Source organism: Geospiza fortis, unplaced genomic scaffold (genome assembly GCF_000277835.1).
Source record: "Geospiza fortis unplaced genomic scaffold, GeoFor_1.0 scaffold1636, whole genome shotgun sequence".
Lineage (NCBI taxonomy): Eukaryota > Metazoa > Chordata > Aves > Passeriformes > Thraupidae > Geospiza > Geospiza fortis.
The window spans coordinates 11,370-27,890 of NW_005054809.1; the positions used below are offsets into that span (position 1 = coordinate 11,370).

The 16,521-nt window shown below is 53.1% G+C and overlaps 1 protein-coding gene across 1 annotated transcript in view; it reads right to left on the reverse strand.

Moving 5' to 3' along the window:
- The window catches only part of LOC106632115 (protocadherin gamma-C5-like), a 32,212-nt gene that overhangs the window by 10,021 nt on the left and 5,670 nt on the right, over nt 1-16,521 (reverse strand). Inside the window, exon 3 of the mRNA XM_031065500.1 lies at nt 12,053-12,111. Within this exon, the coding sequence (XP_030921360.1) occupies nt 12,053-12,111 (59 nt within the window). The remainder of the gene's footprint in view (nt 1-12,052; nt 12,112-16,521) is intronic.

Below are 16,521 nucleotides of genomic sequence, written 5' to 3' on the forward strand. Positions count from 1 at the left end.
CCCCTTCTGCCAAGCTGTAGGGTCTGCTCTGACCCTTGGGCCTGTCTGCAGGCAGAGGGTGTTGTTCCATCAAAAGGGGATTACCCTCAGCTGGCCACATCATTGTTTTCCAGTTGTTCAGTAACTGAGGGATCTCAAAGCTTGCTTTCATTTCAATCTCACTTACAGTTTCTATATTCTCAAACTCTTTTGCCAGGCAATCATATTTATAAGGCTTTCCTGTTTCACCTTCCCCAACACTTCCCCTTCTGTGTCCCGTGCCTGAGCCATGCCCAGCGGGGCACAGGGCGCTGCTCTCACACCAGTTAATCTTTAGGGGATGCAAATGAGCACTAATGGAGCAGAGGCTGCCCCGGCAGGACCCAGGGGACAGCATCCTGAAATCCCTGCATATCCTGGGCCATGCTGGGCACCATTTCCAGCCCTCCTGCACGCCGGGGGTCCTGGCATGGTTTGAAAAGCCAGAAGTGAGGCGTGCTCCCCTCCCAGCTTGGTTCCCCCGTGGTGGGTGTGCCGAGACTCCCCTGCCCGCCCCATGCCAGGACAAGGTGGGGACAGCCCTGGGGCTGCAGTGACCTGTTAATGTCACAACCAGGCTGGGAATAGAGCCCCGGGCTAGATCCAATAAAGGACTTAGGAACCTGAACTCCGCTGCAAACCGAAGCCCATTCAGGCTCCCGTTAACCCCAGCAGCTCCTGCCCCACACCCGGATGCAAGATGAGGTTCCCAGGTTTTTCAGGGCTTCAGGAAAGCTGCTCAGAACCATCCCTGAGCCTCCCAGCCGCTGATCCTGCCTCTGGGAGCTGCCCTGACATGACGGTGGTACCCAGAGATGGGGGGGAGAGAAAGCACAATGAATACCAAATACATTTGGAGGGGTTTTTTAAAGTGTGGTATTCCAGTGGTTTGAACTCTGCTGTGAAATCAGAGGCTCAGGTTCCACTCTGTCTTTGATGTGGCAGTGCCAGCATCACATTTTCCACCTCCCAAAAGACTCTCCCCTCCTCTTCCACGCCTCCTTCAGGCTCCCCCGTACAGACCAGACGTTCCTCCTGTCTCCTGCCGAAGCCTCTGTGTCCTGCAGCAGTGGGAATGCAGGAAGGAAAGGCTCACCCTGTGCTCGGGAGATTCACCTACACCAGGACTCCCTGAGCTCCACAGCCCCTGGCCCCAGGGCTGCATGAAGGCACAGGCAGCAGAGCTGGCACCCCTGGGCACCAGGGATGGCTTGGAAAGGGAGGGCTGAGGGGTCTGGGAGGAGGCTGAGTGGCACAGTCCAACCCTCCCGAGGGGGGTGGCTCTACCAAGAGATGTGGATCTTGCTCAGGCTGTTCTGAGCTCTTGCTCTAGAGCTGTGTGTCCCAGGGAAGGAGGGCTCTGCATCACCAGCCAGCTCAGCCTGGGCAGCACTTCAGACCCTTTTCCTTCCTTGTGGTTTTACTGAGGGATGAGCACGTGAACTCCTGGCATGAGCCTCACCAGCCCCTCCACTTTGGAGGGCACCCAAAGCCCTACCTCCCCTTAATTCCCTGTGGGATCCCAAAGTCAGACTGCAGGAGGGGCACGAATCACAGAATCCTACAATGGTGTGGGCTGGAAGGGTCCCTAAGGGTGCTGCAGTGCTCCTTGTGCCACCTTCCAAGCACAAGGAGCTCCCCCAGCCTCTCCCACCCTGCCCTGGGCTCCAGTGCTCAGATCACTTTGGTGGCCCTGCTTTTGTTGCAGTGAGGAGCCCAAAATTGGGCACAGAGCTCCAGGTGTGGATCTGTGGGTGCCACAGGAGAATTGAGAGCAACTTCTTGTCCTGCTGGCTACAACCTGACCAGTAAAAGCAGTCAGTCTCCACCACAGCAAGGGTGCACTGGTGATTCATGTTCAGCCTGACACCCATGTCCTTTTTTTCACCCTTACTGCAGCCAGTGTTCCCAAATTTTGCACAAAGAGCCCCAAAGCTGTGTGCCTGCTCCTCCTCATGACGCCACGAAGAAAAAGCTATTTTAGAAATGCCTTAGCATTGCAAAAAGAAAAGAAAAAAAAAAAGAAAAAAACAAAAAAGGGCATTGAACTCACTTCTCTAAGCAGGAAATTCAAGTGTCTCAATTACTTGCAGCGCAATCATCCAGAATTCAGAGGCACAGAAAAAAAAAACCCAAGGGCTGTAATCTAAAAACATCCAAAAATAACTTCTCACAGAGGAGAATGCACACAGCTGATGGCCAGACCTGGCTGCCTTCCACGGCTATAGGATGGGGCTGTGAGTCACAGCTGTGAATCACTGACTCCACAACGAGCAGCCCTCCCTGCCCTGCTGCCCTGCCCGGGCTGGGCACAGCCCAGAGCCCCCCTGGCACTGCCACCCACCCTCCACAGCCTGGGGTGCTGCTGCAGGGAGCCTGCCCGGAATGGGAGGGCTGCTTCCTATGGAAATACTCCAAGGACTGGCTGGTTTTAATACAAATGCTGTTGATTCAATAGGGTGTTTTTCTAAAAACCCATCCCCCATACGATAGATTTTTTTTTTTCTCTGTTCAGTTCTACTCCACACTTCAAAGCTCAGAAAAGAGCTGGCTTTCATTTTCAGGAATGCTTCCAGCGTGGCTAGAACTGAGAGAAAGAATCAAAGCCACATTTGAGACAAACCCAGGGTGCAGCATCTGCAGGGGCTCAGGGTGTGGTGGACACGGGGACAGGCCAGGGGCTGTGTCAGGAGAGGCAGGTACAGCCTCTGCTCCACCTGGGGCTGCCTGTGATAAACCTGGCTGCATTGGAATCAGGGAATAAGCAGACAAAAGGCATTCCATTTTCATGGAATAAGCAGACAAAAGGCTTTCCATTTTCATGGAATAACCAGACAAAAGGTGTTCCATTTTCATGGAATAAGCAGACAAAAGGCTTTTCTGGCAGCCCTGCCACAGCCCCACTGCATCCATCTGCATCCCAGCACTGCCCCACTGCCGAGAGCTTCCACAAGCACCCACACCAGGGGGGCACTTGGGTGCTTTGCTCATCAGCTAATTTGCAGCACCCTCAGCCATCAGGTCCCTTTTTATCTTCCACTTCCAGCACAAAATTATTCCATTTCGAGCACAGAATTATTCATTTCCTTGCGGGGTTGCCATGGAGCTCATCACTATGGCAGCCAAAGGCCTCGCAAACATTTATTTGCACAATCGCCCGATGGATTCCTGAAAAATTGTTTTCCTTGCTCTGCAGCTGGAAACACGAGTCACAGCAGCGCCACAACAAACCGGGAGAGTTTATTCGTGCCAGAGCAATGCTGTCAGAGCCCCCCAGGGCACTGCGAGGTGCCTGGCAGGGCAATGCTGGGCTGTGGGCAGTGCTGTGGGCAGTGCTGGGCTGGGGATTTGCCCGGGACACCCCCAGCATCCTCTCTCCTCTCTTTTTGGGGCTTTCTGGCTCCTGTGGCAGTGCCCTCTCCCAGCCAGGACCTCTCCCAGCCCGTGCTCCTGGCTGTTCCCAGGCAAGGGGCTGTGACTGGGATTTGCTTCTCTTCCCGGCCTCTTTCCTTTCACTCCCATTTACAGCCCCGGATGCTGCTCCCCTTCCCCGGGGGCAGCACCCAGCCCTCCCCTCCCCACGCAGCTCCCGGAGCCAGGGCTATCCCCAAGCCCATTCCTCCATTCCCGAGCAGATCCTGCTCGCTGCAAGCTGTCCCCCTGCCCCATCCCCCTGCACTGCTCTTCCTCCCTCCCAGCTTCCTCCCCATCCCCCTCTGCCTCCCACACGCGGCTCCAGCCGGAGGCAGCAGCGGCAGGAAAATCTCAGCCTGAACATTCCCCGGCTGGCAAAGTGACAAGTGACAGGGAGCAGAGCCGGTGCTGAGCCTCCGCTGTGCTCCAGGCGTGTGGGGACACAGCCCCGAACCTGGGGACACTGCCGAGCCTGGAGCCACTGCCCCGAGCCTGGGGACTCTCCTAATGTCTGGGGACACTGCCTGTCCCGGGGGACACTGCCCCATGCCTGGAAACACAGCTCTGTGCCTGGGGACACTCCCCGAGCCTGGGGACACTCCTAATGTCTGGGGACACTGCCTGTCCCGGGGGACACTGCCCCATGCCTGGAAACACAGCTCTGTGCCTGGGGACACTCCCCGAGCCTGGGGACACTCCTAATGTCTGGGGACACTGCCTGTCCCGGGGGACACTGCCCCATGCCTGGAAACACAGCTCTGTGCCTGGGGACACTCCCCGAGCCTGGGGACACTCCTAATGTCTGGGGACACTGCCTGTCCCGGGGGACACTGCCCCATGCCTGGAAACACAGCTCTGTGCCTGGGGACACTCCCCGAGCCTGGGGACACTGCCCTGAGTCTGGGGACACTGCCCCATCCCTGGGGACACAGCCCGTGCCGGGGGACACTCCTAGTGTCTGGGGACACTGCCTGTCCCGGGGGACACTGCCCCATGCCTGGAAACACAGCTCTGTGCCTGGGGACACTCCCCGAGCCTGGGGACACTGCCCTGAGCCTGGGGACACTGCCTAAGCCTAGGGACACTGCCTGTGCCTGGGGACACTGCTCCATCCCTGGGGACACTCCCCCGAGCCTGGGGACACTGCCCCACACATGGGGACACTCGCTGAGCCTGGTGACACTCCCCATGCCTGGAGACACTGCCTCAAACATGGGGACATTGCCCCGAACATGGGGACACTGCCCCGAGCCTGGGGCACTGCTCTGAGCCTGGGGACACTGCCTGTCCCAGGGGACACTGCCCCGTGCCTGGGAACACTGCTCTATCCCTGGGGACACTGCCCGTGCCGGGGGACACTGCCTCTGCATGGGGACACTGCTCTATCCCTGGGGACACTGCCCTGAACCTGGTGACACTGCCCCGAGTCTGGGGACACTCCCAGTGCCTGGGCACACTCCCAGTGCCTGGGGACAATCCCCGAGCCTGGGGACCCAGCCCAGGGCGAGCATCCCTCTGTCCCACTCTCCACACCCGTATCCCGCATCCCCCCACCCTCCCCAGCCCCAAAATGCAGGATCAGCTCCAGAAGTGCCACCATTCCCTGTCCCCTGTCCCTGCCGGTCCTTTTCCCTCCCCAGCCCCTGGGCTCATTCCAGCAGCTCCAGGGCCTGAGGGAGCCTGGGTGACGCCCAGCTTTAGGATCAGGACTTTGCAAAGATGCCAAGATTGAAGATGTTAGCGAGGAACTGTGAGTGGGGGGAGCATTTCCAGCCCCCCAAAGCAGGGGAGCCTTTATTCCAGCCTGAGGAGCTGCTGAGATGATGCTCTGCTGGATGAAGGCAAAACAAAAGCCAAAAATGTTCCTAAAATGGGGCCAGGGCAGCGTTCCCTCTCCCTGGAACTCTTGTAACCCTCCTGAAGGAGACAGAGCCCAGACCAGTAATTATTTCCCCCAGGCCATCCTGCCACCATCCATGTCCCAGACATGCCAGGAAGGATATTTTGGGAAATTCTTTGGAAAGGTTGCTGTCCCTGTTTTTCAGAGCCATCTCTGCAGCCGGCCATGGCACGTGCTCAGCTGTGCAGGAAGCAGATGGAGGGAGAAAAATTAAACTAATACATGTAGCACCTGTTAAATCACCTAAAATAGCTTTTCTATACATAAAACTGGTGATGAAACCCCTGATATTCTGGGGGCTCTCTCACATCCCATCACCTGGATATTTCCTTTTCTCTACAAAAGACTTTTGTCCCACTTGGCAGGATCTGGAAGGTTCAGACTTGAAGGGCCATGACAAATGCAGATAAAGGGATTATTGGCCCAGAATGGTCCGTAAGGGAAGGAAATACTCAGTTTAAAAGGGCTGTGTGATGTAGAAAGAAGCCCAAATACTGAATTTGCTGAGATTTGGGTTGTTTGTAGCCAAAAGGGTGGCCCCTGCAAGCAGGAGTGGTCACAGGTGGCAGAAAGGACAGCTCTGTGGTCTCCTGACTGTGGAAGGGGAGGTGGGGTGGGACAGGACACATCTCTACAAAACCCTTCAGCTTCCAATCCCAAGATCAGATCAGCTGTGCAGGAAGAGAGGGAGGGAGAGGAGTTATCCAAAGAAAAGTCCTGCTCCCAGCATCAAAACAGCTCCTGCCTGCCCTGCAACACAAATCCACTCCAAAATTGCACCCCAAGGCTGCAGCCCATGCCCAGAGCAAAGCCAGGCTCTGGGCAGCCTCACAGTCCTTTAAAAGCAATCTGGAGGGTTGATAGGAAACCCCAGTAGTTAAATCACAGCATTACCAGGATGGAAAAGTTCTCCGAGATCATCGGGTCCAGCCAAGAACCCAGCACTGACAATTCCAGCACTAACCCAGGCCCCAGGTGCCACATCTGCACAACTTTCAAATCCCCTCAGGGACAGAGACTCCACCACTGCCCTGGCATCTGTTCCTGCTCCTGACCGCCCTTTCAGAGAAGAAATTTTCCCAATATTCAACCTAAAATTTTCCCAATATCCAATCTTAACCTGCCCAAGTGCAAATTGAGGCCTTTTCCTCCTCCTGTCCCTGTTCCCTGGAGCACAGCCCGACCCCCCCGGCTGTGCCCTCCTGGCAGGAGCTGTGCAGAGCCACAAGGGCCCCCTGAGCCTCCTTTGCTCCAGGCTGAGCCCCTTCCCAGCTCCCTCAGCCTCTCCTGGGGCTCCAGCCCCTTCCCAGCTCCGTTCCCTGCCCTGGACACACTCTAGGATTTCCAAGCATGAGGGTCTCAGTTGTCTCCAATCTTTTCTGTTCCACAATCCAGCAGGTCAAACCTGGCAGATAGAACTGTCTGGCCCTTCCTGGGCTTCTGAGGTTCCCTCCAAGGTGTTTGCTGAGCAAAAGCCACACAAGAGGCTGGGGACTGGTGTGGGCTTCATCACTGGACACGAACAACCACCCCAAATACTCCCCAAAAAGACTTCACTCCCAGGCTCCCCAAATTGGTGATTTGAGCTGTTCAGCCCAAGGATTTGGCAGGGGGAAATCCCCTTCAGAGCAGAGCTCCTTCACTGGCACAACTCCTCCTGCACTCAGAGATTCACAGCCCACATTGAACACTGCAGCTCTCACTCTTAGGAGAACACTGTCACTTAGATTAGGGCTGTTCCTTCAAAGAAATGCCCTCAAATAGAATTCCAGAGGCTGCTGTGATTTTTCAGGCTGCAGGGCTCCACTCACACCTTCCCCAGGCCTTGGGGAGGCAGCTGACAGCAGCTCCACATGCTGCAGGAGTTGTGGAGGAATCACTACTCAACACTGAACAGGCAAACAAACACAACCCAGTCAGAAGCTGGAATTTTAGCCCAGAGACTGTTACAACTTTATAATTCACCCAGAATGTGAATGGGTGAAATGCAGAATGTGTGCAACCTCACCTGGCAAAGCAAATACCACTGCTGGCTTAACCCTGGGGTGTGTTTGGGATGGCAATGTGAGGACTGTAATTATTTCCTAAACTTCCCACAGGGGCATTTCCCTCTGCTGCTGTCAGTGAGAAGCTGCAGCCTGTCCAGCAGCCTGGCATGTGCCCATTTCCACGTTTTCCATCAATGAGCAGAAGGCAAATCCATCAGTGTTTATCTGCACAGCCCCACTGGTGCCCTGTGCTTGTAGCACCTGCTGTTGGATCCACTACAACAGCACACAGACTCCCAGCGTAAATTCCTCAGTGTTTACAACGCCCCCAGACACCCTGGGTAAATCAGATCAGTGGCTCTAGCAGAGATTACAGTGACGAATTGGCCAAAGTGCAGTAAATGAATGGTCCAGGTCTGCCTTGATTTATTTTCAGGAAGGATGCGGGCAAAGCCCGCAGCTGTGGCCAGCTGTCCTTCTGCTGGGCGAGCCCAGGAATGTCTGTGGGTCCCTCTCTGGCCCCAGCTGCTCTGGGATGTCCCCCCCAGACACACTGTGGGGTCAGTGTCCTGGCACACTGTCATGCACCCCAAAAACACACCCCAAGCCCCCCCTTGGCAATACCTGCATGCTCTGAGCCACAAGAACACCCCAGAGAGCTAAAGGACTATTCTTTATTCCTCTCCCCAGCCCCAGCACACACAGGCAGCCTGTTGATAGTCCTGCAAGCTCAACTCTTGAACTTCTTGCATAAAAACAAAACGAAGAATGGAAAAATAAAATCCCTCTTTTCCTTCCTGGCTCTCTCTTGCTGCAGCATCTCCACTGTGAGCCCCAAGCCCCTGGTTTGTGGTGGGGGATGCTGGCTGGGGCCAGCCAGGGCAGCTGTGATGCTGTTTGATAAACAAGGGAAGCCAAGTGAACATCACCATTGGCTGTGCTCAGCCAGGGAGGGGAAGCCTGGCTAGCAACAGCTTTGGGAAGCATTAACAAAGGGGGATTTAGGATTGGAGCAAACACGTGGAAGGGGGCTGTGAAATGGCAACTCTGCATCTCCTCCACACGCTCTGCTCCTCCCTCCCCTGGAGTTGCCATGGATTCTCACACTGTTCCCACCTCCCTGTGAGTCCCTGCCGCTGTCTCTGGGGTGTCTCCTGCCTGCCATCTCCTCCCAGCCTGCCCACACAGCCCAGAATTGTCCTCAGCCCTGCCACAGGATGCCTGCCAGACCTGTCTCACCCTCTCCTGTCCACCTGTGAGCAACACAGAGCCCTCCCCATCCTCCAGGAAGGAAATCCTGCCTCCAGCCTGGTGTTTTCCTGAACAAATCATCACACAGACCCCAAAACAAAGAGCAGCCAGGGGCAGGCAGCACCATGAAGATACAGGGGACAACAATGAAAACAAATCAAAACAACAAGATGGGTCCTTTGTACCAGCCCCAGTCCCTGCACTCTCCTCCCATACACCACCAGCCTCCTCCCCCAGGGAAACCCCACAGGGATGATCCCACAGGGATATCCTGAGATGCTGCTGGACCATTCATTTACTGCACTTTGGCCAATTCATCACTGTAATCTCTGCTAGAGCCACTGATCTGATTTACCCAGCAATGGCATCTGCTGCTTGGAATCAGTCTGGATTCATTTCCATTTGCACAGAGACAGCATGGGTGTGGTTTTTTTTAAGAAAAACAAACCACAAGCATCATTAATCATCCTATCCTCCTATTTCTCCCAAACAAGATTAATTCTGTTGTGCTCAGGTCTGCCTCACTACCACATTTTCAGAGCATATTGTCTGAGCTCCTCTCTCCTGAGCATGTGCACCAGAGCTCTCCCGTGCTTCAGAACAAAGAGCAGATTCCCTTTGTTGTCCTGGAGCAGCAGCAACGTAGGAGATCAAGTGCTGGTCCCTGCCTCCTGGAGCTTCCCCTGTTCTGCCTGGTTCCAGGTGCCCAGAGACAAGTGGGATTTGCTGTGATGGGCAGGGCTATGTGGACAAGAGACAGGATTGTTTCTTCCCCAGCTCCCATGGAGACAGCAAGGCAAAAATCCCAACACGGCTCTGAGCTTGTTTCTGGCTTGGGGTCAGTGCCAGGCTCCCCCCACGACCCATCCAAACCCCTGCCCTAAGCTGCTGTGTCTTTATTGTTATTTAATTTGGGTCAAATAGAGTTAAGAGCACGTCCCTTTTTTTGATTTTCAGCTGGAAGTCGAGCTCTGCTCCCCTTGCACCAAGCAGAGCCCTGCACTTCAGAGAGCTCGTGGTGCTACAGAGCTTCACCTGCCAGCAGGAGACACATTTGTACAGCAGAGAGAGAACAGCAAGCCAGGCTCAGGCAGCTGCTCTTGCCCCCTCTTTAATGCCTCTACTACCAAGCAGTGCCTGGGGAATTCACACACCAGGCATCAAAACTCTGGGAAGAGCACGGGAACAGCACAATGGGCAGTGGGCTGCTTTCTAGGATCTGCCTGTTTGATCACCAGGGAGATGTCAGGGCTGGGCACTGAACATATGAGAGCACTTTCTATTTCCATCCTTTCATAGTGTCACACAGGTTTGGATTAAAAACATCCCCCTTCATTTAACCTAAAACAGGATGAAAGAAACAGGGGGAAAAATCTGCTAGAGCAGTTTTGTTGCAAACGTGGACACAGGCAAGTAGGGAAAACCAGCAGGAATTAAAATCCACTGAGTTTTTCCAGTTATTTCAGCAGCAGCCTGTGCTTCAGCAAAATCTCTTCCAGGGTTCAGCTCATGCTGTGGGACCCCCTGTCACAACATGGGGCTCAGAACAACCTGGTCCAGAGGAAGGTGTCCCTACCCATGGCAGGGGGTGGAAAAAGATGAGCTTGAAGGGCCCTTCCAACCCAAACCATTGTGTGACTGAAGAGCAGCTGTTCAGGGGCTGTCCTGGGCACCCAGGTCACAGATCCTCAGCAGTGACATCGTGGCTCATGCACCAGAACTGACATGTCCCACTCCTTCAGCTCCCCACACACGCTCTGAGGCTGCCTTTCCTCTTGCCCTCTCTCTTCCACACCACAGCTCCTGCTGTCTTTAGGCACTGGGAAGGGGATGGAGCTTGTGAAGAGATCCAGGCACAGGCTGGGAGCTGGGCTGAGTGTCACTGTCCCATGACCTGAGGAAAGTCCCTGTCACTGAGCTGAGGGGTCTGGGCTGCATCAGCTCTGTGCCCTGAAGAGCCCCAGCAGGATGCTGGGAGAGGGAGCAGCAGAGCCTGCCCTGATGGGGCTCATTTACTGCCTCCTCACAGCAGAACAATTACAGCAGCTGTGGTGCACTTCTGCATTAGCAGGGCTTGTTAATTGTCATTTCAACTAGAGCAGAAATGCTAAGGAAGATTTTCCTTGATTAAAACGTTGTCAGTGATGGGGAGCTCAACAGACCCCTGAGAAAACCATTCCAGCTATAGCTTTGCTTTAAGTCCAAGGCCAGTTTCCACTATGAACACTTAATCTAATTACATCAAACCCTCACTCCATTTCAGCTTTATCAGCTGGAATAGCAAAGTTTAATCACTTCAACAAGTTGGCTCTAGCAATCTCTTAATTTTCTGATAAGATAAAATATCCCCAGGAAAAGAGTCAGGCCCAAGCAGCTGCTGCAGATGTTCAACTGCAAGCTCTGACACCAAAATCCATCCAGCACTCACTACTCCCATTTCACCATTTTAAACTCCACAGGAGCTGCCCAAGTGGCCAAGGAATGGCAAAGCACAGGGATACAGTGCCTGAGCCAGCCAGATGAGCAAGGACATCACCCACATTTACTCCTGATTATTCAGAGAGTATAACCCTCAGCTATGCCCCAAAAGATATCAGCCTTTCACATATAAATTATCCTGGAGCCAGTCTGCTCATACACAGTAACCTCTGGTTGGGAATTCACAGAGAAAGGTGGAATTCAGTTAAAGCTCTCTCTTTCAAGGGGGTTCACCCTCTGAAGGGGATCCCTGCTAATGAACCAGGAGAAAAGATGGGAGAGGCAAAGAACAACATCTTGTTGTCAGTGGTCTCTCACTGTGGACCAAGACAAGCAAACCTTGGTGGGTCAGAGGCAAGAGAGCCCCAGTCAGGAGCAGGGTACACACCTGGGAGCAGCTCTGCTGCTGGAGCCTCTCTGCTGACCTCACACACAGCTCACAGAGAGCTGCTGGAATCTCCCTCACTGGGGATATTCCAGAAGTATCTGGACACAATCCTGTGCTGTGAGCCCTGGGATAAGCCTGCTGAGCAGGGAGGTGGGAGCAGGTTCCCTCCTCCTGACCCTCTGTGCTGTGAGCAGCACAGAGCTCAAGGCTCCATGGCTGGTACAGGGAGTGATTTCCAGTGGCCTCCATGAAGGGAGAGGTATCAAGATTTTTGACTCAGGAAGGAATTTACATGCTCAGAATCTGCTTTAGCAAAGAGCCCTTTCTCCTTGAAACCCATTGTCCAGTCCTCCAGCCATCTCCTGACTTCACCTGGAGTTCTTTCCAGTTCCTGAGGAGCAGACACCAAACCCAGACACACCACTGCCAACAGCAGCTGCCACAGCCCCACCAAACACAGCTGACACAGGAGAGCCCCATTTCATCTTTGTAATTCCATCAATGACAGGGACAGCCTCTCTCAGAGCTGCCACTCATGGACTTCCCAGCACTGAAAGTGGCACACCAAGAAAATAAATCTTCATCCCACAGATAAATGAAGAAAGAGCCACTTACCCACTTGTTCCAGGTCTCTGGGTCTGAGAGAAGCGCCAGTCTGTGTTGGGCTGAGCTTGCTGCAAAGAAAAAGAAGAGTTTTAATACCTCCATTCTTGCCTTTGAAAATGAAAGTGAACTGATCCTGGATTATTTCAGTCTGGAATATCAGCATGTTCTGTCCAAGTGAAGCAAATCAATTAGAACAAAGAGAAAGCTCCCCCTCCCCTTTTCCTGAGTATTTCTGAAGCAGCATGAATACCAAAAGGCATGACAAAAACTGTTCAGAGAATAATCTTCCAAAGCAGCTCAGGAAACCAGGCTGTGAAAGAAATGAAGCATGAAATAAACTGATAAGGGCATGAATGCAGCAGGAGCAGCGGTACCACAGTAATGCGCTTGGAGGAGGAAGGGGGTGTGAGGGGGTGGCAGAGTTAATTGATACTGAGAAAGATGCTGTTAATACTCTAAGGTGAAATGGTAACAGACCTTCCTAATCTCTCCTTCTTCTGTCCTTAAAAAGGCCTGCCTGAGATCTTGTTTTTATGCATGGTGTTTGAATGACTTTTCCCGGCTGTTGTGGCCCTGGAGCACTACAATATTTTTCTGTCCACAGAAAAAAGAATAAACTTCCGACAGCAAGAGGAAAAAGCATTATTTGTTTAGGAGACACAATAACCTTCAGACACAGCAGCACACTTTGTAACCTCATTAATAAGCCCCCATATCACTCTCTGCCCGTGTTATTTTACAACCAGACAATGAACATTTTGTAAATAAGGAAGGACATGGAGCAAGCTTGTATATTCCTGTTTGAATCATGCCTTTGTGGAAAGCACTAAATAGCACAATTGTTTCTGTCGGGAAAACACACACACTTCCGAAAATCATGATCATCTTAATGAACTCCAGAGTGATGACATACTACCTGGAAAGGACAATGCTTCCCTCAGCTATTTTAGGAAGGAGCAGCTCATAGTCCATACATAGTGGAACATCAGTTTTATAGGATTATTCTGCTTGTACATGCAATTACTAAGGAAAAGTGAAGACGAGTAGAGCTGACCTAGATTTTTATTTAGTAGATGTGCTCTCACTAATTTCTCTGCAGCTTTGATGATACTCATGAAAGAAGATATTAGAATAAATTACTCCCCTAAAATAGATGCCCCACTGGTCCCCATGCTGCATGCAAATGAAGCTGTTGAAAGACTTGCCCTCCAGTTTTCAGAGACGCATTTTTGCACACGCTGGCACACAATACTGCACCAGATAAGCCCTTCCCAATATTTTGAGTAGCCCTTCCATATTTTGAATTCCTCTTGTAATTACCATTTTCAAATTTAGGGCAGGCATTTGTGACACAAAATTGCTTTACTTTTTATATCCCAAAGTTATAAAAGCTCCAGCTAAACACAGTCACCTACATCTATATTTAGGCATCTGAGTACAAACAGCTCAAGTTTTCAAAGCTTGCCGCTCCTCAGCCTCTGCAAGCCAAGGGCACATAAGGTCACCAGGATCTTTGTGAATAATGTCACTCCTGACATTTCAGTATTTTAGTGCTGAATACCCAATTCAGCTCCTCACTCAACATGACCAGGCTGGAAAATGATCCCTGGTTGAGGCACAGTCAGTAATTAATAACACTTGGGGTTTGAGAAATGAGAAATTTCTACAAGGCACTTTCTAAAACTGAGCGAAAGAAACACAGGCAGACTTTCCTTTCAGATAAACTCCTCCGCACCACAGCTCATGTGCCATGCAGGAAAAATGGGTTAAACAGAACCAAGAAGTTAAACCCCCACAAAACCTGTTCCTGACCACGCTAAGAATCACTTTAAATAGAAACAAGTACGAGCGGGACCAAGGGGAAACTCTCCACTGCTACAAACACATAGTCTTTGATTCTATAATGCTGCTCAACCCCTTCCCTCACCTCCACCAAGCCAAGCCAAAACTTACACCTGCCACCTCCCAGGAGATGACAGTGACACGTGTTCCCTGAGGCCACTGTCTCAGGAGGAAGGACAGACAGAGAAGAGCCAAGTGGCCTGGATATGACAAACTGTTGCACTCAGCAGAGAGGACAGTAAGGAACAGCCATCTCTTACCCCATCGCAGGGACTCGCTAAGGTGCTGGTCACCTGCTCATAGGCAGCCATGGTCTCCGCAGTGCTAGAATGGCTGAAGGGCTTTACAAAGAGGAAATCACTCTGCTCGGACATGGGTGAGAAACAAGAGGTGTAATTCTGTGCCTGGGAGGTCAAGCCCGCTCCTCCCACGTCCAGGTACTTGATGAAGCCATCTGGCTTCATCTGCCCTCGGAAATGGGAGGCGGGCTTGCGGCCCAGCCCCCCGCCGGCACCTGGCACTGCCAGCTTTGAGACACCGGGCAGCCACCAGCCCGAACATCACACAGGACACGAGGGAGATGGACACCAAGGAGATGATGAGGTAAAGAGTTAGGTTGGTATCCTCGGAAGAAGGCTGGGGGAGGTCCAAGGACTTGGAGAAGTCCTGCACGCTGTTTTCCTCCGGAGAAATGACTATTACCACGGAGGCCGAGAGGGACGGCGTGCCATTGTCCCTCACTTCGACCACCAGCCTGTGGGAATCTTCTGACTCCCTGAGAGCCTGTGCAACCCTTATCTCTCCAGAGCGGCGTTCCACTTGGAAAGGCAAAGCCTCAGCAGACTCCTGCAGCTGGTAGGACAGCCAGGCATTATGGCCACTGTCAGCATCAACTGCTACAATTTTAGTTACCAGATAGCCAGGCTCTGCCAAGGCGGGGATGGCTTGGTGGAAGGCAGAGCCCTTGGGGACAGACGGGTAGACAATGTTGGGAGCATTGTCATTCTCGTCCAGGACAAACACATGGACCACAGCAGTGCTACTCAGAGCAGGAGAACCAGCATCCTTCACCTCCACAGGCACCTGGAACACCTTGTCCTGCTCGTAATCCAGAGCTCGCACGGTGTAGATGGTGCCATTGTCCTGATCGATTCGGAAGTAGGTTGAGATAGGTGCATCCTGCATCCCATTGTCCAGGATGGAGTAAGACAGCTTGGCATTGCTACCCTCATCGGGATCTGATGCTGACACTGAAAAGACAGAAGTTCCAGGGAGGGAGTTTTCCTGAACGTGAGCTGTATCAAAAGGGCTGGAGAAATTCGGTGCGTTATCATTCACGTCAGCAATGCGGAGATAAAAGGTTTTTTGTGTGGCCCTCTGGGGGGACCCTGAATCCACAGCCCTCACTGTGATGTTGTATCCACTGGCCTTCTCCCGATCAAGGGGACCACTGGTGACCAACGAGAAATGCTCTTTAAAAGATGACACCAGTTTAAATGGGAGCTCTTTTGCTATCTGCAGACGGACCTGCCCGTTGTCACCCGAATCGCTGTCCTTCACACCAATGAGGGCGATCACCGTGCCTGGGGCTGCATCCTCCTGCACTGGGCTGGAGACAGAGGTCAGCACGATCTCTGGGCTGTTATCATTGATATCAATTAATTCCACTCGCAGGTGACAGTGGCCTTCCATGGCTGGGGATCCCTTGTCCCTGGCTCGAACCGCAATCTCGTAAGCACTGGATTCCTCATAATCCAGAGGGGCTTTGGTTCTGATCTCCCCTGTACGGGCATCTAAGGAGAACAGTTTGGTGAATTTACCAGGTGCGTTATTGCTGGTTTTGAAAGAATATTCCACATCCCCGTTGGGACCTTCATCCAGGTCGGTGACATTCAGCTTGGTGACCAGAGTGCCCACTGGCACATTCTCCTCCAGAAGTACCTTGGATATGGGTGGGTCACAGACAGGAGGGTTGTCATTTGCATCCAAGACATGGATAGTAACCCTGGCAGTGCCAGATTTCACGGGATTCCCTCCATCCAGGGCTGTCAGGGTTAGATGATGAACAGGCACTTTCTCTCTATCCAGTGCTTTTTCAAGTACGATCTCGGGCATTTTAACACCATCTCCTCTCACGTTGATGCTCAGGGCAAAATGCTTGCTGGGGCTGAGCTCGTAGGTGGAGATGGAGTTGGAGCCCATATCTGGGTCTTCTGCTACTTCCAAGGGCAACCGAGTCCCAGGGTTGGCTACCTCAGTGATCTCCAGCACCACCTCTGGCTTGGGGAACTGGGGCGCGTTGTCGTTCACGTCGAGGACGTCCACCTCAACACGGTGGAGCTGGAGGGGATTCTCCATGACGAGTTGGAGGTGCAGAGAGCACGTGGGGCTCTGCCCACACAGTGCCTCCCGGTCCAGCCTGCTGTCCAGGAGCAGCACACCTGCCGCCAGGTCCACCTGGAAGTGCCGCTGCCCACCCTCGCTCACCAGGCGCAAGTTGCGGGCGGCCAGGCTCCGCACCTCCACCCCCAAGTCCTTCCCCAGGTCGCCCACAGAGAAGCCCGGCTCGCGATCCTCGGGCACGGAGTAGTGGAGCTGGGCGCAGCTGGGAGCCGGCAGGCAGGAGAGGGCTGCGA